Source organism: Petaurus breviceps, unplaced genomic scaffold (genome assembly GCF_028583685.1).
Source record: "Petaurus breviceps papuanus isolate PSGF00001 unplaced genomic scaffold, PetGlider_PUasm1.0 567, whole genome shotgun sequence".
NCBI classification, from domain to species: Eukaryota; Metazoa; Chordata; class Mammalia; order Diprotodontia; family Petauridae; genus Petaurus; species Petaurus breviceps.
The window spans coordinates 2,421,958-2,446,458 of record NW_027186383.1 but is presented as its reverse complement, the minus strand read 5'-3'; the positions used below and the strand labels follow the sequence as shown (position 1 = coordinate 2,446,458).

Here is a 24,501-nt window from a genome sequence, read left to right as displayed (position 1 = left end):
GATAGATAGATAGATAGATAGATAGATAGATAGATAGATAGATAGATAGATAGATAGATAATATTGGTCAGAAGTTTCCTCTTCTGATAGGCTCTCCTGATTTCCTCATTCATGGGTGCTAACTAATCAGAAAAATCATAAATTTTCCAAAAATTTCAAGCAAAATGCTATACCCTATGTTCCAGACATATATATGTATATACTCCAATGATGTCAATGAAAAGAAGAAAACCTCACATACCTCAAAATATAGCAGCATTTGTTTTGGTAGTAGCAAAAGGCTGGAGAAAAAGTAGATGTTCATTGATTGAAGAATGGATAAGCAGATTGTGGTATTTGAATAGAATGGAACATTACTAGACTATAAGCTCTGTTTATTGTGCTAAATATAGAAGAGCATGGGAAGAATTAAATGAACTGATACAAAATAAGCAGAATGAGCTAAACAAGCTAAACAACAGAGAGAGAGACAGAGGCAGAGAGAGATACAGACAGAGACAGACAGAGAGAAGAGAGGGAGACAGACAGAGAGAGAGACAGAGAGAGAGAGAGAGACAGAGAGACAGAGAGAGAGAGACAGAGAGACAGAGAGACAGAGAGAGACAGACAGAGAGAGAGAGACAGAGAGAGACAGAGAGAGACAGAGAGAGAGAAATCTGTATTTCTATAGATAGATATAGACTATAGCAGAATCTGAGTGCTATGAAATTGAAGCTAGGTGGCACAGTTGATAGAGTGCTGAACCTGGGGACAGGAAGACTCATCTTCATAGGTTCAAATTTGTTTTCAGATGCTTCCTAGCTATGGGACGTGGGGGAAGTCATTTAATCCAATTTGCCTTTGTTTTCTCATTTGTAAAATGAGTTGGAGAAAGAAATGGCAAACCACTCTAGCATCTTAGCTAAGAAAACCCCAAATGGGGTCATGACTAAAATGAACAACAATGATATTATATGAAACAAACATGAAATTATAATGAGCAAGCTTGACCCCAAAGAAGAAATCTGAAAAGTCACATTGCTCCTTGCTTTGAAGAGATGGGAGGCTACAGATATGGAACACTACAGATGTCCACATTTTTGCACCAATTCATTTTGCTCATCTATTTGTTTTTCTTTTTTAATCTCTGTTGTAAAATATGGCTCTCTGGGTAGGGGAGGTATACACTGGCAAATGTAGATGGCATAAAAACAACAGATATTAGTCAAATTGATTTAAAAAAAACCAAACTAAACAGATTTGAGAATGTGATAAGCTAATCAGGATGCTTTGGAACTGTACCTTAGGCTGTGACTCAACCCCACCCATCTCACTTCTTTGCCCAAACATATTTAATCGAACAGTTCTTTAGTTAACCCTCCACCTCAAAAAAAAAGAGTACCTACTATTAAGAAAACCCCTAAACAATCAATAACAGCTAAAGAGAAGACACATCTTTTCAAGTGGGCTAGACAGATTCCAATGAGAAAGCATGCCTGAAGCATTAACCTGGAGCAGAAGTTTGCCCTCGGGCACAATCGTGCCTGTGCATCGCCAGCTTCGGTCCCCATCATGGCTGTGGCTTGTGGACCACTCCTTGGCACAGCGGCTGTTCCGGGTGACTGCAGTGAAGCAAAGGAAAGTATTTCAGTGCTGAGCTAATGTTTACCAAGTAACTGCTGGGAATGTCAGCTTCTTTTACACACGCCTCATTCACAGTTCGTGTGCGGCCAGACTTCTCCAAAGGAAGATGGCATTACATTACACACCCAGTAGGTGCTCGGTCCATGTTAGCTGGATCCATGGGGTTCCTATTATTCAGCAGATGAGGGAATTGTTATGGATGATATGTTTCCCTAGCCCTTCTGTTTGCTGAAGGAATATGTAGGGGATCGGGTTAAGAATGCCATCCTTTTGATGCAATAAGACTATTCAGATAGAAAATACTGCCCAGTCTGGCCAATGGTAGGTATGACAGACATCAGAAATACACTTTGCACTAGATTATAAATGTTATCTTTATTATAATGATTATTTAAATCTCCTTGATAAAAGGGCACATTTTTGCTATTTTTGTTTCCCCAGCTAGCCTCCAGCTCAAACTGTGCCTGGCAAATAGTAGCTACTTAACAAGTCTTTCTGGACTGATCATGCATAGAGGCATAGGAGATAAGGAGCTGTCCTCAGAGCTAGAGGTTTAAACTCTTCCCTCTGACATTTACCGTCTTCATTTTCTTTCTCTTTTTTTTATTTTTTTTTTCATTCACTATCTTTGTGCTGCTAGGCATCTCAATGCCCTGGAGAGGACTATATGTCATGTTATAATAGAAATAGCTGAAGGATCTCAGAATGTTCAGCCTGGAAAAGAGAATAGTTGAGAATATTCAGAAGAGATTTGGTAGTGGTGTTCCTATATCTGAAAATGAAGAATGAATGAATGAGTGAATGAAAACAAATATTTCTTTAGCACTGTGTGCTAAACTGTGTGCCAAACACTGTTGTAAGGGTTGGGGATGCCAACACAAAAGTAAAGACAGTACTGGAGCTTAACAATCTTACATTCAAATGAAGGGAGTGGACAACACACATAAGGGAGTGGTGGATAGGGAAGACCCCTTTGGTTCAGAAAGGTACAGGGATGGTGAGGGTTCGAATGGGGTATTAGGTTTACTGACCCAGCCCCGCATGGAGTAATTGGAGTGGGGACCAAAGGAGTGAAATGAAGCTGATTAATGGGCTTATCCAAGATCACACAGCTAGATGGTAGCAAGTCCAGGATTTGAACTCTGCTCTTTTCTCTCTAGTTGCAGCCCTATTTACACCACATTATGGTTAGTTAACAAGCATTTATTAAGTGATTATTATGTTCCAGGCATTATGCTAAGCACGGGGATATAAACTTATCAGATCATCTTATTATGTTTTCTAATTGTGAAGTCAAGAACCTGGTCATTTATTTCATGGGCAATTGGGATCTAGAACAGGTTTTAGAGGTAGAAAGTGACATAACTCTGCTTTGGAAAGATGACCCTTACTATGGTATTGAGAGTGATTGATACTAAGTTTTGCCAATTCTTTCCTTTTCATTTCCACTGCTGCCATGCTGGGCACTTCCTTATGCCTGAACTAGAAACCATTAGTAGCCTCTTAACCAGTGCTGTCTCCTTTCTATGGGACCACTCCACCCTTTGGGCTGTGAGTCAGATGCACTACCCCCTGAGGTCCCTTCCAGACCCACATAACACACGGCTTTGCTCCCTTTGTATGGACTTTTGGGGTCCAGATTTGTGATTTCATTGATGCGGCAAAACCTCAAGTAGGAAACTCTTTTCACCAGTGCAGATGGGCAGCTCTTGGATAGTGCTTAGAGCAGTAATTTTAACCTCAGACAGAAGGGCAGCACCAAACCATAGAATTGAATCCCTGCAGACCTTGCATTAACTTAGCTTTAAAATGTTACATTATCTACGATTTATTTTTTTCTTGGTTTTGGTAAATATTTTCCAATTACATTTGAATTGGGGCTGGGCTGTTTTCAGAAGAGGAACAGATGTTTGACACATCTGGTCTAGAGCACAAAGGTTAAATGACTTGCTTTAGGCCCATAGATTGGATTCTGAAGCAGGTCTTGACCTCAAATCTTCCAGACTGTGAAGGCCACGGAACTAGCAGCTGCAGCCTTCCTCCTCAGACTGTGAGATGCAGCTTGATTGCTGCAGCCTTCCTTTTCTAGGGATATTGCTGCAGAACCAAAGCTGATTGTCCTTAGTCCTCTCCCTCCAGGCTGCTTCCTCTTAAGCTCAGTTCAAGTGCCCCCTCCTACAGGGACCTTTTTCTGATTCTCCCAGTATCTACTAGCTGCAAACACCAACTGCTAGACCCCCCAACACTTTATATATATATAACACACCCTTAGCATGATCATTTGCATAAAAGTAAGTACTTAACAAATGCTTCATTCCTGCACCCTACTAGGTGGTAGGCTACATAGGGAGTCCATGCCCTATTTAAACATTGCGTCTCTAAGGGCTGAGTGTTGTAGATTATACACTTTGGACTCAATTAATTTGGGGGGGGTTGAATTCAACAAACTTAATCTTCACAAAAATGTGAATCGTATAGTGCAAATGATTTTATCCCACTTTCATTGATGAGGAAATTTAAGTTGTGAGTGGGGGGAATTTGTCCAAGGCCACACATATGCTAAGTGCCAAAGCCCAGATTAAAACCCAGGTCTTCTGACCCCCAGCCCAGCCTTCCCTTGCCTTCCCTGTGTCACCTCTTATTTGTGTCTTAAAACACTGAAGTGGAAAATCTGCTCAATTCTGGAAGAAAAACATTACCTATGTCTTACCCTCCTCTGCAGCCCTCTAGCAAAGACTAGACACCTGATCCCCATTTTAGCAGGATTAAGGTTTTAGCAAAAGGCTGACCAGGCTGTTAACCACTGCAGAACCAAAGCTGATTGTCCTTAGTCCTCTCCCTCCAGGCTGCTTCCTCTTAAGCTCAGTTCTAGTGCCCCCTCCTACAGGGGCCCTTTTCTGATTCTCCCAGTATCTACTAGCTGCAAACCCCAACTGCTACATCCCCAACACACATGTATAACTTTCTTTATGTGTACTTTTATTGAGTTTTCAGTTTACATATTAATCTCCTCAATAAAACACCTTGGAGGCAAGAACTTTCTTTTTTTTTCCTTAATATCCTTAGCACCTGACACACAAAAGTCCCTTAATAATGACTTGAATGAATAAAGGTAGAAAAGAGTGCTTATGCCTTCATGTGAATATCTCACCCTTTTTTAGTGGAGCTTGGAACAGTGGGTTTAATCCCATGGGTAGAAATTCCTGTAAGAAGCCCAGGTACACATTCATTCCTCTTCTTTGTTAAGAGGCCAAGGAGGCCCCACTGTTCCAAAAGTATTTTAGTAGCATGGCCATGAGCAACACCCCACCCACAGCCATTCTGGATACTCTTCCATCTTGATGTCATGGACATGGGAACATAGAGCCATAGATCTGGGCTAGTAAAGACCTCAGAGATTACTGAATTCAACTTCATTTTATAGATAAGGAAATGGGGGAGTCACAAAAGAGAAGGGAGCTGTCCAAGGTCACTGAGTTCAGAAGTAGCCAAGCCAGGATTGGCACACAAATCTCTAATGCTAAATCGAGCATTCTTCCCATTATACCATGTGGTCTCCTCAGTGTGATCAAACCCATGAGGCTTGGAGTCATGTTCTATTTTTTTTTATGGGAGAGATCCTGGACAGAGTAATGGTCCTTGGTCATTTGCACAGGGCATGCCTTTTGAAGGGCAAGTGTATGCAGAAGATGCAATGATAGAACATATAGCTGCTAAGAGATCTTAGAGCTCTTCTGATCTCCTCAGAAACATGTCTTCAGAAGAGCTGCCTTTGCAGATGACCAATCTCCCCCTTGCATATATGGGATGGGAGAAGCACCACAGGTCCAGCACTCCCAGTGTCTATTTCCAGCCTCTTCACTCACCTTCTGGGTGACCTTGAGGAGGTCTCTCTGCCCTTTAGTTTTTCCTTTGTAAAATTAGGGGACTGGACTATATAATTTGCAGATAATATTGCAAATTTGAAATAATTTCTTTCTCTCCAAAAGTTCACTTAGACTGACACTTTTTGACCTAATCCCCATATTCTAGGAGTATCTCTGGTCTCAAGGTACTGAACCAAAAGCTTTTTGTGTAACCATTCCAGGTACTCAGGATAGAGCTATAGCTCTTGATTACCAAGAATCAGCCCAGCATTTCCTTTGCTCGCCTCTGCCTTTGTCTCTCCACAAATAGCCTTGCAAGGTCTCCTGGGTCTCTCCATCATCACAGCTGTCACACCAGTTCAGTCTGATGGAGTGAAGACCAAGTGGAGACCTGATAATGGCCTCCCCTGCATCCGGGTGGAATGCATCTCCCTCCTGTCTGTTATAATTATGTCTCATTTTTAAGGGCAGGCCAGAGAGGCAGACAGATCTTATTTCTAGCAGCACAAAGTGTAAAGCCCCAGTGCCAAGGCCCTTGAATATGGTCTATGTCCTGCCCTCAGGACGTGACTCTCATGGTAGGGACCAGGGAACTCCAGGGAAGAAGAATCATGAGCCCATCCCTATGGAGCTTTAGGATGGAAATGCCAAGATGACATTTAGATTTGAAAGATAATGGAGTTCAAACCTAGGTACTGACAATGGAGGATGTAGGAGAAGGTGAAAGATGGGATCATTAAAAAATCCCATAAGCTAGGATTTGAAGGAAACTTATAAACCATATAAATCAAACGATACACAAAAGGGAAGCAGAGGAAAGATGGCCAGGAGGTCCACACTGCCAATTATAGATCTGATTTCATAGGGGAGCTCACTTAGTGATTCTAAGGGGGAAGAGTCCCCTCATTCCCCCTTTCTGCTCCCGACTCTACTGACTGCTCACTTTCAGGTAGGGAGAGATGGTGGGCTCAGGAAAGTCTTCATGAATAAAAGGATCCTCAAGTAAAGCCTCATCAAAGAATTCTGGGACTTGTCTATAAGAAGACAGCAGCTGCTCAGGGGATTTCCTTAAGCAAAAGCCTCATTATTACCCCCTCTTCAATAAACTCCAGTATATCCCCATTACCTCTAGAATCAAGTATCAAATCCTCTGGCATTGAAATTTCTTCATAACCTGGCCCCTTCCTACATTTCCAATATTCTGATACATTAATCCCTGCCACACACTCTTCTGCTGTTTTTCAGTCATTACAGTCATGGCTAACTATTCATGACACCATGTGGGATTTTCCTGGCCAAATATTAGAGTGGTTTGCCATTTCCTACTCTAATTCATCTTACAAATGGGGAAATTAAGGCAAACAGGGTTAATTGGCTTGTGCAAGGTCATACAACTAGTAAGTGTCTGAGTCCAGACTTGAACTTGGGTTTTCCTGACTCTAGACCCAGTGTGCTATTCACTGCACCAACCACCCAGCTGCTCAAACACTCTATAATCCTAATACCTAAACTAGGAAAAGATTAAGCAACATTAATCTCTAATCAGTATTGATCCAAAAACATTGAATAAAATATCAGCAAAGACACTGAAAGAATAATTTTCAGAAGTCATATACTATGACAAGATCAGATTCATACTTGGAATACAAGCTTTGTTCATTATTAGGAAAACTACTGAGATAATAGGCCATATTAATGATAAAAGCAACTAAAATCACATGATTTCAAAAATAGATGTAGAAAAAAGAGTTTTGGGTGTTTTCTTAAACAAAATGCAACACATGCTGAATAAAATTAAAACACAGGGAAAATGGACCTTTCCTTGATAGAATAGATCTTATCTATCTCAATCCAAGATCTAACACTATCTGTAATGGAGAAACAAAAGAAAGATCAGAGGGAAAATCAGTCCACTTGGTCAATACATATTAACTCAATTCTTATGATACACCAGGTGCTGCACTAAGTGCTGGGATAAAATCAAAGGTAAAACATAACCCCTGCTCTTGATGAGTTACATTCTAATGGGGGTGACAAAATGTAAATGACTTGGTACATATGAGACACATACAATGAAGCAGAACATAATTCCAGCCAGTCAGGGCCTAACAGCTGGGGGAGGGGCACTGACAAAGGTCTTCTGCAGAAGGTTGGATTGGGACTGAGTCTTGGATTCATCCCAGGAAACTAAGAAGCAGAAAAACAGAAGGGGTACATTCCAGGAATGAGGAGGAGTAAGCACAAAGGCCCGAAATTGAAAACGACTGCCTTGTGTGAAGAACAAGAGTGAGGACAGCTAGCTGGACTGAAGAGTGTGTGGAGGGTGGTAATGCACCTGGAAAGACAGAAAGAAGCCAGCTTGTGACAGGCTCTAAAAGCCACATCAAGTAGCCAGGAATAGCAAAGAAAGATTTTCTTATCAAAATATTATGATGGGTGCAGAGGTAAGATGGTGGCATAGAAGCAGGAAAACTCCTTGGGCTCCCCACAAAACCACCTCAAATACCGATAAAAATGACTCTAAACAAACTTTAGGGATATAGAACTCACAAAGTGACAGAGAGAAACAAATCTCCCACTGAAGACAAGCCCACAGGCAGACAGAAAAGATTCATCACAGCTCTGTGAGCCAAGCACAGCCCCGAGTGAGCCTGCAGTTTTAGCCTCAAGGAGGCCCCAACCAGCCTTGGCTGGAGGAACTTCGGGAGAGTGAATCACCAGCAGCTGTAGCAGTTTCCAGAATTATCAACCCATACATACTAAAGACAAAGTGAAAGGTAAATGTAGACTTTGGGAACAGGGAGTCCAGGAGTGTGGTCCAGCCTCTGCCCCAGAGAGAGAAGCAGCTGAGCTGCTGTGGCTGCAGCCACATAGCTGCTTCAGAGGTCCTGGCCTGTGGATTGTAGGGGGACCAAGCAATCATTTTTTTGAGGGGTAATTGCTTTTGCTTTAACCTGCTAGGATCTGGATTACTGTCTAGGTTGGAGGTCCTGGCATGGGTGACCAGTGAGCCAGAGTGCATGGAGGCTTCAGAGAGGGCAGCCAGCTAATAGTTCCAGCATCTGTGAAAACCCCAGTGATTCGGGACAAAGCTCTCCTCTCTGGAAGCAAAGTTTGACTGTGGCAAAAAACTCAAAAGTCAAGTGAGTGGCAACATGAGCAAGCACAGGAAGAAAAGCAAGCATGGCAATCCAACTTTGGATTCCTTTTTTGGGGACAAAAATGAACAAAGCATGTAACTACAGGAAGACAACAAAGAAAGAACTCCTGCACCAAAAGCTTCCAAGAAAAAATATGAACTGATTACAGACCAAAGAGGCAAAAAGAAAAGGTTGAAAGAGTCCTCCTATCACCTCTTGAAAAAGATCCTAAAAAATAAAACTCTTAGGAATATTATAGCCAGGTTCTGGACTTCCCAGATCAAGGAGAAAATATTACAAGCAGCCAAGAAGAAACAATTTGAATATTATGGAAACACAATCAGGATAACACAGGATTTGGCAAATTATACATTGAGGGATCAAAGGGCTTGGAATATGATATTCTGGAAGTCAAAGGAGCTGGGATTAAAACCAAGAATCACCTACTCAACAAAACTGAGTATCATGTTTCAGGGAAAATTTGGTCATTCAATGGAATAGAGGACTTTCAATCATTGTTGACGAAAAAAAAACAGAGTTGGATAGAAAATTTGACATTCAGATACAAGAAGCAAGAGAAGCATGAGAAGGTGAATAGAGAAAAGAAATCAGAAGGAATTTATAAAAGTTAAACTATTTACATTCCTACATGGAAAATGATAATTGTAACTTATGAAACTTTTCTCAGTATGAGAATAATTGAAGGGAATAGAAATGTCTGTGTGTGTATAAATATATATAAATTAAAGTAAACTACTTGCTCTCTCTCTTTTTTCATTTTGTTTTGGTTCTTCTTCCTCCATATTGGTTATAATTCTCTTGATTCTTGGTTTTAATCCCAGCTCTTTTGACCTCTGGAATACCATATTCCAAGCCCTTCTATCACACAATGTAGAAGCTGTCAAGTCCTATGTTATCCTGATTGTGTTTCCACAATATTCAAATTTTTCCTTCCTGGCTGCTTTTAATATTTTCTCCTTGATCTGGGAATTCTGGAACCTGGTTGTAATATTCCTAGGAGTTTTCTTTTTGGGATATTTTTTAGGAGGTGATCAGTGGATTCTTTAAACCTCGATTTTGCCCTCTGGTTATAAAACATCAGGGCAGTTTTCCTTGAGAATTTCTCAAAAGATGTTTTCTAGGTTCTTTTTTTGATCATGGCTTTCAAGTAGTCCAATAATTTTTAAATGATCTCTACTGGATCTATATTCCAAATCAGTGGTTTTTGCAATGAGATATTTCACATTGCCTTCTATTTTTTCATTTGTTTGTATCTGTTTAATAGTATCTTGATTTCTTATAAAGTCACTAACTTCCATTTACTCCAATCGATTTCTGAAGGAATAATTCTCTTTAGTGAGCTTTTAAGATTCTTTTTCCATCTGGCAAATTCAGCTTCTTAAGGCATTCTTCTCCTCATTGCCTTTTTGAGCCTCTTTTGCCATTTGAGTTAGTCTATTTTTTAAGGTATTATTTTCTTCAGTCAGATTGTTGACTGTCTTTTCAAGATTTTCTTTCATCATTCTCATTTCTCTTCCCAATTTTTCCTCCACTTCTCTTATTTGGTTTTCAAAATCCTTTTTAACCTCCTCTATGGCCTGTAACCAGCTAGTATTTTTCTAGGAAGCTTTTGGTGCAGGAGTTCTATCTTCACTTTCTTCCTCCTGTTCCATGCTTTGATCCCTTTTGTCCCCAAAAGAGGAGTTTAATGTTGTATTCCTCTGTTTTCTTTGCTTCCCTCATTTACTCCTGTTGCCACTAAATTACTTGACTTTGGGGCTTTTGCCACAGTAGGACTCTACTACCAGACGGGGGAGCTTAATACTAAATTCTGGGGTTTTCTCCGCTGCTGAAGGTATTAGTTGGGTGCCTTCTCTGAAGCCTCCACATGCTCTGGCTAGCACACCCCAGGACCTCCACCCTAGACTGCATTCCAGATCCAAGCAGGTTAAAGCAAGAGCAATTACCCCTCAGGCTGGTCTCTTGGTCTCCCTACAATCTGCAGATTAGGAGCTGAAGCTGCCTCATGGCAGTGGCTGCATGCCACCTCAGCAGCTTCTACCTCCAGGAGATAAAGGCCAACTGCACTCCCAACTACAAGATCCCAAAGTCCACTCTGCACTGACCTCTCACTTTGTCCTTAGCATCTATGGGTTGATAATTCTGGAAACTGCTACAGCTGCTGGTGATCTGAAGTCCCTCCAGCTGGTGGCTGGTCAGGCCATCCTGGGGCTAAAAATTCCAGTTTGTGCGGGTCTGTGGTCAGCTCCCAGAGCACTGTGCTTGGTGCTTCCTGCTGGCCTGCTGGGCTATCCTCAGCGGGGAGTTAGATTCTCTGTGTCATATTGTGGGTTCTGTAACTCCAAAGTTTGTTCAGAGTCACCTTTTACATGAATTGGAGGTGGTGGGAGCCAGAGCCCAGTGGAAGCCCTGTTTCTACTCCACTATCTTGACTCCACCCCCCAGTAACAAGTAGTTTTGATGACTGTTGCTTTAAAATACAATTTAAAATCTGATATGACTAGACCACTTCCTCTAGCATTTCTTTTCATTAATTCCATTAATATTCTGGACTTTTTATTCTTTCAAATGAATTTTGTTACTATTTTTTCCAGCTCTACAAAATAATTTTTGGTAGTTTGATTGGTATGGCACTAAATAGATGAATTAATTTAGATAAAATTGTCATTTTTATAATATTAGCTCAGTCTAACTAAGAGCAACTGATTTTTCCCAATTATTTACATCTGACTTTATTTGTGTGAAAACTGTTTTGTAATTGTGTTCACAAAGTTCCTGGGTTTATTTTGACAGGTAGATTCCCAATATTTTGTAAAGTCTACAATAACTTTAAATGGAATTTCTCTTTCTATTTTTTTGCTGTTGGGGCTTTGTTAGAAATACGTAGGAATGTTGAAGATTTATGTGGGTTTATTTTATATACTGCAACTTTACTAAAGTTATTTAATATTTCAAGTAGGTTTTAACTTGATTCTCTAGGATTCTCTAAGTATATCATCATATCATCTGCAAAGAGTGAGAGCTTGGTATTTTCTTTGCCTATTCTAATTCTTTCAATTTATTTTTCCTCTCACATTGCCACAGCTAACATTTCTACTACCAAATTGAATAAGAGAATTGATAGTGGACATCTTGTTTCACCCCCAATCTTATTGGAAATGATTCTAGCTTATATCCATTACATATAATACTTACTGATGGTTTTAGGTAGATGCTATTTATTATTTTAAGGAAGGCCCCATTTATTCTGATGCTTTCCATGTTTTTTAATAAGAATGGGTATTGCATTTTGTCACAAGTTTTTTTCTGCCTCTGTTGAGAAAATCATATGGTTTCTACTAGTTTTGTTGTTGATATGCTCAATTTTATTGATAGTTTCCCTAATATTAAGTAAGTTGCATTCCTGAAATGAATCCTACATGATCAAAGTGTACCATTTTCATGATAAGTTGCTCTAATCTTTTTGCTAACATTTTATTTAAAATGTTTGCTTCTATATTCATGAGGGCAATTGGTCTATAATTTTTTTTCTCTGTTTTGACTCTTCCCAATTTAGGTGTCAGTACCATATTTATATCATAAAAAGAATTTGGTAGGACTCTCTCCTCCAATTTTCCCAAATAATCTATAAAGTATTGGAATTAGTTGTTGTTTAAATTTTTGATAGAATTCATTTGTAAATCCATCCAGCCCTGGAGATTTTTACCTAGGGAGTTCATTGATAGCTTGTTCAATTTCTTTTTCTGAGATGGAGTTATTTAAGTATTTTACTTTCTCTTCTGTAAATCTGGTCAATTTATATATATTTTTTATAAATAGTCATCCATTTCACTATGGTTGTAAAATTTATGGGTACATAATTGGACAAAATAATTCCTATTTATTGTTTTAATTTCCTCTTCATTGGACGGAAGTTCACTCTTTTTTATTTCTGATACTGGTAATTTGGTTGTCTTCCTTCTTTTAATCAAATTGACTAAAGGTTTATCGATTTTATTGCTTTTTTCATAAAACCAGCTCTTGGTTTTATTAATTAACTCAACAGTTTCCTTAATTTCAATTTTATTAATCTCTCCTTTAGTTTTCAGTATTTCTAATTTAGTATTTAATTGAGGATTTTGAATTTGCTATTTTTCTAGCTTTTTCAGTTGCATGCCCAATTCATTAATCTCTTTTTTTTTATTTATGTAAGCATTCAGAGATATAAAATTTGCCCTAAGAACCATGTTCACTGCATCTCATAAATTTTGGTATGTTGTCTTCATCATTCTCTTGAATGAAGTTACTGATTGTTTCTATGATTTGTTGTTTGACCTACTCACTCTTTAAAATAAGATTATTTAGTTTTCAATTAGTTTTTAGTCTATCTTTCCATGAAGCTTTATTGCATATAATTTTTATTGCATCATGATATGAAAAAGATGTATTTAATATTTCTGCCTTTCTGCACTGGATTGTGAGGTTTTTACATGGTTAATATCTGTGTGTGCCACAAACCACTGAGAAGAAGGTATGTTCCTTTTTATCCCCATTCAGTTTTTTCACAAGGTCTGTCATATCTACCCTCTTTAAAATTCTATTCACCTCCTTAACTTCTTTCTTGTTTATTTTGAGGTTATATTTATCAAGTTCAGAAAGGGGGTGGCGGAGGTCTCCCACTAGCATTGTTTCACTATCTATTTCTTTTTCTAATTCCCTTAACTTCTCCTCTAAAAATTTGACTGCTATACCACTTGGTTCAAATATATTTAGTAATGATATTACTTCATTGTCAAGAGTACCTTTTAGTAGGATATAATTTCCTTCCTTATCTCTTTAGTTAGATCTGTTTTTGCTTTTGCTTTGTCTGAGATTAGGATTGCTATCTCTGCTTTTTTTCTGTAATTGAAGCATAATATATTCTTGTTTTGTTTCTTTTTTTGTGGTTTATTCCATTGATTCTAATTCTTCTTTGCAACATGACTAATGTGGAAATATGTTTAATGTGAATGTATATGTAGAGTCTATGTCAGACTGTAGGCTGTTTTGAGGAGGGGGAGAGGAGGAAGGGAGAAAATTTGGAACTCAAAAGTTTGTGGAACTGAATGTTGCAAACCAAAAACCAATAAATAAATTAGAGGTGGGAGAGGAAGAAAATAATGCAGGATCAATCTGAATCTTGTCTGAATGAATAATCAATTCTACTATTAGAAGATGGCAAAGGTATGGCTAAAAACAAGTTTATTTCAAAAAAAAGAAAAAGATCAAGGGGCTCTGGTAAACTGAAAGATTGGTAATAATCTAGAGCATGAGAAGGAAGCCCAACAAAGGTAACAGAATCTTCACAGGCTCACTGAATAAGCTGTCCCAATGGAGGCTTCAGTACAGGAATAAAGAGGGGTCCCTTCTTTTGTGCTCAACTTGGATATAACAAGATCTGGAATACCACTTTAGGCTCTGGGCTCCAGAGTTTCAGAGGGATATTGATAAGTTGGAAATTGTCCAACCAGGATGGCAAAGGGTCCTGCCAATGCACGGCATGGAGCATGAAGGTCTCTTTTGTCTGCAGGAGAGAAAACTCAGGTAGTACAGGCTAGCTATTTCCAAATCCCTAAAGAGCTATCATGTGAGCAGGGATTTGGCTTTTTTTTTGGTTGGGCCTGGAGCAGTGAGTAAAGTTGGAACAAAAGAAATTGAGTCAGGATATTAAGAAAAACTTCCTAACAATTAGTTGTCCACAAATGGAATGTATTTTCTTGGGAGATAGTGAGTGGGTGGGGATTTTCCTTGTTGAAGGTCTTTGAGCAGAAGCTCCTTCTCAATCAATCAATCAACATTTCTTAAATACCTGCTGTGTACTAGGCACTTTGCTAAGTGGGAGGGGGTAGGATATCAAAAGAGACAAAAATAGCCCCTGCCCTGTGGAGTTTGTACTCTTACAGAGGAGACTACACATAAATATAAGCAAAGGAAGCAGTGCACTGAATCAGTAGCAAATTGAGGATTCCCTGGAATTAAGAGGAGCTGTGGAAGACTTTCTGTAGAAGGTGGGGCTTTATTTGGGTAGGTTGGGAGTCAGAGCAAAGGATCAAGATCATTCTAGGCATGGGGGCCAGCCAAAGAGAGTGTACAGAGCAGAGATGGAGTATCTTGTTTGTGGAACAGGCAGGAGGCCAGAGTCACTGGATCAAAGAATGCATGGCAGAAAATAAGGTGTAAGTAGACTGGGAAGGACTGAGGGGCAAGGCAAAAAAGGACTTTGAAAGCCAAATAGAGGATTTTGTATTAATCCTGGAAGTAATAGGGAGCCACTGGCATTTATTGAATAGGGAGTAACATGGTCAGACCTGCACTTTAAGAAGATGACTTTAGTGACTGAATAAAGGACTCACTGGAGTGGGGAGAGACTTGGGGCAGGCAGACTCCCCACAAGTCTGCAATCATGCAGACATGAGGTGATGCTGTAGAGAAAAATCTTTTTTGGTGGGGAGAGGAGGGTAGAAGCACAGGTGAGATTGGATAGTCTCTGAGTTTCTATATCCTTGCAGGCAAAGAATCACCCATGAATAATGTGGATTTCTACAGACTTGGGGGGAAAATATGGGTGGGGGCTAAGAATCCTTTTCAGAATCTTTGGTGTCTCATTTTTTTCTTCTTCCATTAAAGCAAAATCTGAGAACAGCATGACCACTTCTAGGAAAGAAAGTTTACTGAGCCTGCTGGGTAAAGGGCATGTAGTGTCCAATGAATGAATGAGAGAATATTACACAGGGATTAAGCAGTCTACTGGGCACCACCAGCAGGCAGATCTGTCAGTACTCCACTGGGTTGGTGAGTGGCCTGGAGTTTGGCACACATGCACCTAGGGACCAAAAGAGTGAGACAGAGCCTGGGAAGAAATGGGATCCCTGGGGGCAGAGATGAATTCATCTCCTCTTTCCTATGTTATTAAAATAACAGCAAAAGAAGTAGGTGGTCAAGCCTGAATTTTTCCAAGTATCACGAAATACTATGGACTGGAAAGCAGGAAAAATTGAGGACCAAATGATCTGAGTTCAAGTCCTAACTATTCTACTTACTTCCTTTGTTTCCTCAGGCAAGTTCTCTTTTGGCCTCAGTTTCCTTCTCTGTAAAATGAGGTCACTGGAGATGACCTCTGAGGTGCCTTATAGCTCTAAATCTTAGATCCTCTTAACCCAGGCAAGCTTGCTGCCTCCACGAGCCTTTGAGTCTAGAAGATTTACTGAATCTCATCGACCCCAGAGCCTGACATTCTCTCTCCCAGCAGCAGGTGATCTAGGATGCTCCCTAGAGACCCTGAGGGGCCTCGGAGATGATGATGGTGCTCCCCACCAAAAATAGCATCTTGCTCATTTTTTTTCACTCTCTCTGCTATTTAGTTCTTTCTTCCTTTCCTCTTCTCTCAAACTCCTGCTGCCATTCTCACTTCCTCTTTAATTTTTCTGACTTCTGTGTTACATGTAAAGTCTTCCATTGCTACCCAAGAGTAGAGCTGCCTACCAGGAGTTGTGAAATGCCTACTCATTGTTAGAAGGCAGTCACCTACCCAGAAATATGGGTGTGCAGCCAGCATCTGGTGCTATACAGATCTCAAGGTTGATCCATGATATCCACCTTGTCTCTCTCACCCTATCACTGAGGCTACCAAGAGGGGACAACTCACCCTTTAACATGCATGAGTTGCCACCTATCTCTTCCCTGACACCCTTCAGTCTGCCATAGGGTTGATTTAAACCTGACTCCTCTTGTGGACAAATGTTGAGATGAGAGCTCACAAAGTGATTTTCCTAGGACATAGATTGGAAATGACCATCTAATTCAAACCCTACATTTTGCAGATAAGGCAACCAAGGTCTGGAGTCTTTAAAGCCCTTGCCTGAGGTCACATGGGCAGAAGCATCCCCATAGAGATGATTGAAACCCAGAACCCCTAACTCTATCTCTGTTCTACTATGAAGTCTCTCGTGAGTTTTTCCTTGACTCTATGCCCAAACAGCACCAGCCTATGGCACAGCCCAATCCTTCAGGCAAGGGCAGTGAATGATTCCCTCTCTGAGCTGAAATATCATGGGCCAGTCCATCAAAGTCTTCTGAAATCAACGTGTGCCAAACATAGCTAGTCTCATGGTCACCCAAACCTTCAGAAGCTTCACTATCATTAACTGTTTGCCCTGGCTTCAGAATCAGCTGATTTTAGTCCACTGCTTGATGTAAGCCCATGTGAAGATGCCAGTTTGGGTTAGGGTGTGAGCTGAGTGAAAGCTGGTGGCATGGGAAAATCTCCCACAGCTGAAGGCATGGTGAGTGGACATGGCAGCAGTGAAGGAGATGTTAGAAATTTTTCCTTACAAACCAGAGTTAACTAATTAACTGGTCTCTGTAAAAACCTCTGTGTGTGTGCACACACATACACATGTGCACAAATGCAAGTGTGTGGATATATGTCATTGTGTATCTGCGTGCATGCAAGGAAACAGTTTGGATGTGTGCATGTGTGTGTGTGTGCACGCGTTTGTGTGTCTACATGGACAATAACAGGTTCAAACCTTTTTAGGGGCATTCCTTTTTTTTTTTTTAAGCAATCGGGGTTAAGCAACTTGCTCAAGGTTACACGACCAGTTATTTCTGGGTGTGGTGCTGAGTATCTGAGCCCGGGATTTGATCTCCAGGTCATCCCGACACTGGAGCCGGTACTCTTACTCACTGAGCCACCTGGCCGCCCCCTTTAGGGGCATTCTTGATTAAGTCCCTTCAATGTTTTCATCTATAATGTAAAGTTTTTAAGGCTAATGAATGATGAGCAGTGAGGCCAACTGTCATACACCAATGATACAAGTCTTTTCTTTCGGATTTGAACCTTGCCAGTCATGGCAAGGAGAGAACCCAGTGGGTCAGAAAAAGGTGGCCAAGCTGCTAACTTAGACCATTGCTAATGAGCATCAACCAAAAGACTTGGGAATTTTTAACTTGGAGAATATCGTAGGATCGTGGTAGCTGTGCCCAAGTATTTGAATGGCTAGCACTTGGAAGGGTGAGACTTACTTTCCTTTGCTCCTGAAAACAAAACAAGCAGAGATCAATGGGAGTTGTAAAGAGGTGAAGTGTAGCTCAATTTAGGGAAGAGCTTCCTAACAATGAGCATCATCCCAAACTGGATTAAGCTGCCTGAGTAGGTGGGGGGTCCCATCACTGGAGATCTTCCATCAGAGACTGAATGGCCCTTGAGCAGTAATGTCTTAGAAGAGATTCTTATTCAGGGATGGCTTGGCTTCAAAGGCCACTGGGGTTGGGATCCTGTACCTCTTTGGTTTTGCCATTCTTCATTACCATATCAACCCTTTGACCTCATATTCGCCTCTCTGGGGGTCTCGGTTAAGCTCCTTCCCATCCTTGGTTCTCCAAACTCTCATCTACATGGTGGGGGGAGGGGGTCAAGTCAATGCATTATAGTGCCCTTCCTTTGAGATTCTATGGCTGATTTATTTGCTGAGGTCTTGGTGGCTGGCAATCCTGAGCCAAGTGGAGGGGGTGATATTGCCAGCTGAGAGCTTTTGAAAGCCTTTTTATCAGGCTCTGCTGGAATCCTTCCTGAGTAGTGTTCAGTGCATTTTCTATAGCTGCCTGCCATTCTATGTGCAGTGCTAACCTCCCCCATCAGCCACAGAAGGAAACAAGCCTAGCAGGGAACTTTTTACCTGATGTTCTGGTGTATGGTTTCTGTTTCACCATTGAGCTCCTTCCCAGGATCACTGATTGGCCTCAAACAAAGTTTACTTAAGGCAATCTGGCTGCCCAATTACAGAGCCCTAAGTAATCTCTCTTGGCATGGGGCACTCCCTGGGCTCAAGCCAACGCACGCAATGGGCCAGCTCCTCCTGTTGCCTCTCTCCAAATCCTCAACTAATTTCTAGCACAAGGAGGGGGTTTCAGAGATGAAGGCCCTTCACCAGCCAAGATAAACAAGCAGACTGATGGCAGAAAAGCTGTCAGGTGGGGGGCCAAGGAAAGAAGATTAAAATTTCTGCAATACTGTTGCACACTAGTGGAATTCAGCAAATTAGACCAATGTATTCCCTGGTGAGGCTATTTGGGAAGAGATTTATGTGTTTAGTTTTTGTTCATTCATGGTAAAGTATATAAATTCATTCCAGGCTCCATATACATGAGTTTCTACTGCCATTTGGAATCAAAGAACACCCAATCATTGAAAACATTGTTTGGGGATTTTCCATATTGACAATTTCCATGTAGTCTAGTCAAAGGCCTTGAATTTGAATCCTATCTCTGCCACTTACTCCTAGTGCATAAAGAACCTGGAGTTGATTAGGGTGGAGAGGAGTAGACTTAAAAGGAGAGGTGGTAGTTTTCAAGAATGTAGTACGGTAAAGGGAAAAGCATACTGGATCTGGAAGGGTGGAAACTAGGCTACTGAGGGGGCCAGCGCCACCATTGTATCACCTTGGGTTGATCATTGAACCTGTTTAGGTGACAGTTTCCTCATCTGTTAAATGAGAGGATTTGATGGGAGGTCTCTGAAATCTCTTCCAGCTCTACACTATGATTCTCACTAGAAAAAAAAACTGACTAATGAACCCAGTCTTGAAAAGCCTTGAAACATGCCTGGAGGATGCAATCCTGACTCAGACTTTGGAGAATAGGAGATATCATGTAACTGCTCCCAGAAGTACCCCTGGAATCCTGCCTGGGCAATATAGCCAACTTTGTTCTGCACAATGAGGCTGTATATGAAATGTTTGAAGGCCTGGAACAGAGCTGTACAACTAGTCTTGTTTGTTTTGGACCCAGATTGCATATTTAGGAAGAAGGGATGGAAGATGCAAAGAAGTCTATTTAGGTTTAATACAAGGAAGAACTTCCTAAAATTTCAGGTCAGGGATATGCTTCTCCTGTGTCCTTTGCCATGACTGAACTAAGTACATCCTGTGAAGCTCTCTAGGTGGTCAATTTGAAGTTAATGAATAACACTTCTCTGCTCAAAATCATTAATTTAACAAACATTTAAGCATTTACTATGTACAAGACACTGTACTAAGAGATGGGGCTGCAGTGACAAAAATGAAACAGTTCCTGTACTCAAGAAAATGACTTTCTATTGGACAGTGATGGTGTCAATCTGGCAAAAAAAAAAAAAAAACTTAAGGGAGGGGTGAGCAGGACCTTATAAAAAAAAAAAAAAACTCACTCCTTGAAGTCTGGCTAAAGGTCAGCAGAACAGCTTGGGCAGGCTGAGTGGTGTTGACCCAACATGGAGAGTCAGAGGCAGCAACCCAGCCAAATTATCCCAATATTCCCCTCTGAACAACTTTAAAATAACTCCTCAAATTAAATTTAAAGTAGCAGAGTCAACAAAAGGTCAGAGGGAGAAATTTTCCCAGACCAAGACAATTCAGAAGGTCAGCAGAAGTCTGTGGCACTACAGCACATGAGGGTGGCACCAGCAGTGGGCCTTGAGCCAACAGTGACAGAAGCAGTAACAGTGGTGGTTGTATCAGCAGCAGCAGCAGTGGTTTGGGGAGTTTTCAGACCAGAGACGGTCAGGGGATCAGATAGCTGGTCAAAAAGATATTACAGGGGACCCCATGCTGAAATGGGGGTGCAGGTGGTACTGATTGGCATTTATAATGTCTACACTCAGTTCTGGATCACAGTTCCAGGATGGAGCAGAGTGCTTTTGTTGGCCAGAAGGAAGCAAGGAACCTGGTCAGAGTTCCAAGGCAGAGAAGATTGCTAATGCTTGGGGTTACAGGGGACTAAGGACTTTTCATGATTAAAGACCAGAGCACAAATTAGGTCACCACATCTATCCCTGGATCATACCACCCTGAAAATACCAAAAACCTGCAAATCACCAGAATTAGCACTGAAAACAGCAGCACAAAAAAGTCTGAAGTTTGAGACAGTGCCTCTTCATCCATAAGTGAGAAAAGAACAAATTAACATAAAGTTCAAAGTCATGAAATAGACTTTGAAAAAAAGTGCAAATAAGAAGAAAAAAAAACTTGAATGTAAAAATCTACTATTATGGCAGGAAAGAACAAGACATAAACTTGGAAGAATACAATGGGAGGAAATATTTACAAGCAAAGCCTCAAAGAAAAATGTTAATTGGACCCAAGCACAACATGAATTCCTTGAAAAGTGGAAGAAAGAGATAAGAGTGGTAGAGAGAAAATTTGGAAAAGAAATGAGTGATGCAAGAAAATTATGAAGAGAGAATTAATAACTTGGTGAAAGAGGCACAAAATATTCTGAAGAAAATAGAGCATTAAAAACCAGAATTGACCTAATGATAAAAGAGGCAAAAAAAAATAAAATATCACTAAAGGAAAGAACTCCTTAATAAGTCAAATTGACCAAATGGAAAAGAAGTACAAAAGCTCTCTGAAGAAAATAATTTCTTAAAAGTTAGAATAGGGTAAGTGAAAGCTAATAACTCCACCAGACACCAAGAAATAATAAAATAAAATCAAAAAAGCAAAAATAGAAATGTGAAATATCTCATCAGAAAAACAACTGACCTGGAATAAATAAGCTGACAAAAGGTGACTTAAGAATTATTGGACTACCTGAAAGATATGACCAACAGAAAAACCCTAGATATAACATTTCAAGAAGTTATAATGGAAAAGTGCCCCACTATGTTAGATGCAAAGGACAAAATAAACATTGAAATAATCTACCCATCACCTCCTAGAAGAGATTCCAAAATGAAAACTCCCAGGATGACTATAGCCAAATTCCAGAGCTCCCAGGTCAAAGAGAACATTCTGCAAGCAGAGAGAAAATAAATGCATTCAAATAACATGGATTCACATTCAGGATAGCTCAAGATTTAACAGCTTCTACATTAAAGGATTAGAAGATTTGGAACATGATCTCCCAGAGGGCAAAGGAGCTAAGGTTACAACCAAGAATAATCTTCCCAGAAAAAATTAGTATAATCATTCAGGAGGAAAAATGGATATTTAATGAAATAGAGGACTTTCATGCATTTTTGATGAAAAGATCAAAGCTAAATAAAAACCTTGACATACAAACACAAGACTCAAGATAAGCATAAAAAGATAAACATGAAAGATAAATCATAAGAGACTCAAGAAGATAAACTGTCTACATTCCTATAGGTAAGATGATTATTGAGGCAGTTAGATAGAGTCTACATAGACAGAGGGCATGAATGTGAGTCAATTACATTGGGATGATTTCCAAAAAATGAAGGGGTAAGAAAGAGGGGCACACTGAGAGATGAGGGAGAGGAGAGAGAAGGGGAGAAACTTTCTCACATAAAAGAGATGCATAAAGAAGAGCTTTTAAAGTGGAGAGGAAAATTGGGGGAGGTGGTAATTACAATTTAAATTTGTGATATAAAAAAATAACCTCATGCTTCTTGGAATTAGTTCAAAGAATGAATGTGTGTATGTAGATGGATATGGAAATCTATCTTACCCAAAAGAGAAATAGTAAAGGAAGGAGATGAGATGGGAGAGGGGGAGGGCATTGAGAAAGGGAGAACTGATTAAGGGAGGCAGTGATCAGAAGCAAACCAGACTTTTGAGGAGGGGCAGGATACAGAGAGAGAGAAAGAATAATAGGATGGAGGGAAATATGCAGTAATCACAGCTGTGAATGTGAATGGGATAATCTGACCCATAAAATGGAAATAAATAGAAGAATGGATTAGAAGCCAGAACCCAACAATACGTGTTTATAAGAGACACACTTGAAACAGAAACACACACACACAGAGTTAAATAAAGATCTGGAGCAGAATCTATTATGCTTCAGCTGAAGCAAAAAAGCAGGGGTGACAATAGTGATCTTAGACAAAGCAAAAACAAAAATAGACCCAATTAAGAGATAATCAGGGAAACCACATTTTGCTAAAAAGGGATCATAGACAATGCAGTAATATAAAAAAAAATACAGAAAGTTTCTTTGATAAAGGGATCATTTCGCACCATACAGGGAACTGAGTCAAATTTATAAAAATAAGAGTCATTATCCAAGTGATAAATGCACAAAGGTTATCTATAGTCATGTAAACAATACTTTAAATCATGAGAAATGCAAATTAAAACAACTCTAAAGAACCACCTCTCACCTATCAGAAATGACAAATGCTGGAGGGGATGAGGGTAAAGTAGACACATTAATAAACTGCTGGTTTTGTGATCTGGTCTAACCATTCTGGAGAACAATTTGGAAATATGCTGAAAAGGCTATAAAACTGTGAATACCCTTTGACCCAGCAATGCCACTGATAGGTCTGCATCCCAGAAAGTTCAAAGGAAGGGGAAAAGGACTTATACATACAAGAATATTTGTATCAGCCTTTTAGTGGTTGTAAAGAATTGGAAAGTGGGGGGATATGCTCATCAACTGGGGAATGATTGAACAAGTTGTGACATATGATTGGCATGGGGTACTATTGTGCTATAAATGATTACAAGAGCAGGGTGGGTATGGTTTCATAAAAATCATGGCAAGACTTTGAACTGACACAAAGTGAAATGAGAACCAGGAAATCATTGTGCACAGTTACAGCAATGTTGTAATGATGGTCAGCTGTGAAATACTTGGCCACAATAATCAATACAATGTGCCAAGATAATCCTGAAATTCTCATGATGAAAAAATGCTACCTACCACCATGAAGAGAAATGACAAACTGAGTGCAAGTTGCAGAAAAGCAAATTGATGTTCAATATGAGTAATATGGAAAGATGTTTTGCATGATTTCATATATATAAGTGACATCATACTTCTTGTTTTCTTAGTGGGTGGGGCAGGGGTGGGAGGTAGAAAATTTGAAATTCATAATTTAAAAATAAGAATGTTCCTTTTATATTATTTTTTAAGTTTTATTGTTATAACAAGTCTTGAGCTGAAGAGGTTAGAGGAATGACAGCATTCCTATTTTATCCAAGCAAATTATCCACTCTGTCCTAGTTTACCAGAGTATTGAGAAGAACAAGGCATAGGAATCTGGAAAACAAGGTGTTTGAGTTCCCCAGGGAAGTGCAGTTTGTTGCTTTTAAAGAATGGGAACAGGAAACTTAATGAGCACTGGCTTCAAGAATTCCTTCTCCTCCTTGGAGAGTCAGCCTTCCCAAAGAACTGGAGTAGAGGGAAAATATAAATACAAGGGAGAAGGCATGCAAGCTGATGTATACCAAAATGAAAACTTGCTGAAAGATGGAGCCCCTCACATCAAGTGGCGAGATCCAGAGCCCCTCTCCTTCTCCACATGAAGAATCAGTCTTGATGATATCTTTAATGTGAATTTCATTGCCAGTCTTCCAACTTGGAGGTCCTCTTCCAAAGGGCAGTGAGTGGATATTCCACTGGAAGAACATAATTCAACCAATCTGGACACTCCTGCTATTATAGAAGCCAGGAAAAAGGAAGGAAGTTGCAGCTGTGTAGAAGGTTGGCTCATGGGTTCTTGGAGAAGCAAATGAAGAGATAAGTGGAGGTACTTTTATCATGAATCCAAAGACAACAAGCTGCATTCCATTTTATATTCAATACTGTCATATTGCAATGTTTGTATCACAATAAGAAGTCACATTACTACAGGACTTTAAGGTTTTGAGGCTGTTTTCCTCAAAACAACATTGTAAGGTACCTAGTGCTGGTATTACTGCCCCAACACTGCCTGTGAAGGAATGAAGGTCCAGAAAAGGGGAATTCGTTGTCCAGCTTTGCAGAACTTGTGAATGCCTAAGGGGGGATTTTTACTAGGCGGTCCTGACTTCAAAGTTGCAGCAGTTTTTCTTTCTTTCTTTCTCTCTCTCTCTCTCTCTCTCTCTCTCTCTCTCTCTCTCTCT

General features: G+C 40.1%; 1 protein-coding gene across 1 annotated transcript in view; it reads right to left on the bottom strand.

The window, feature by feature from the left end:
• The window catches only part of LOC138173216 (aryl hydrocarbon receptor-like), a 76,441-nt gene that overhangs the window by 38,557 nt on the left and 13,383 nt on the right, over positions 1 to 24,501 (bottom strand). Inside the window, exon 3 of the mRNA XM_069103129.1 lies at positions 1,489 to 1,601. Coding sequence (XP_068959230.1) covers positions 1,489 to 1,601 — 113 coding nt within the window. The remainder of the gene's footprint in view (positions 1 to 1,488; positions 1,602 to 24,501) is intronic.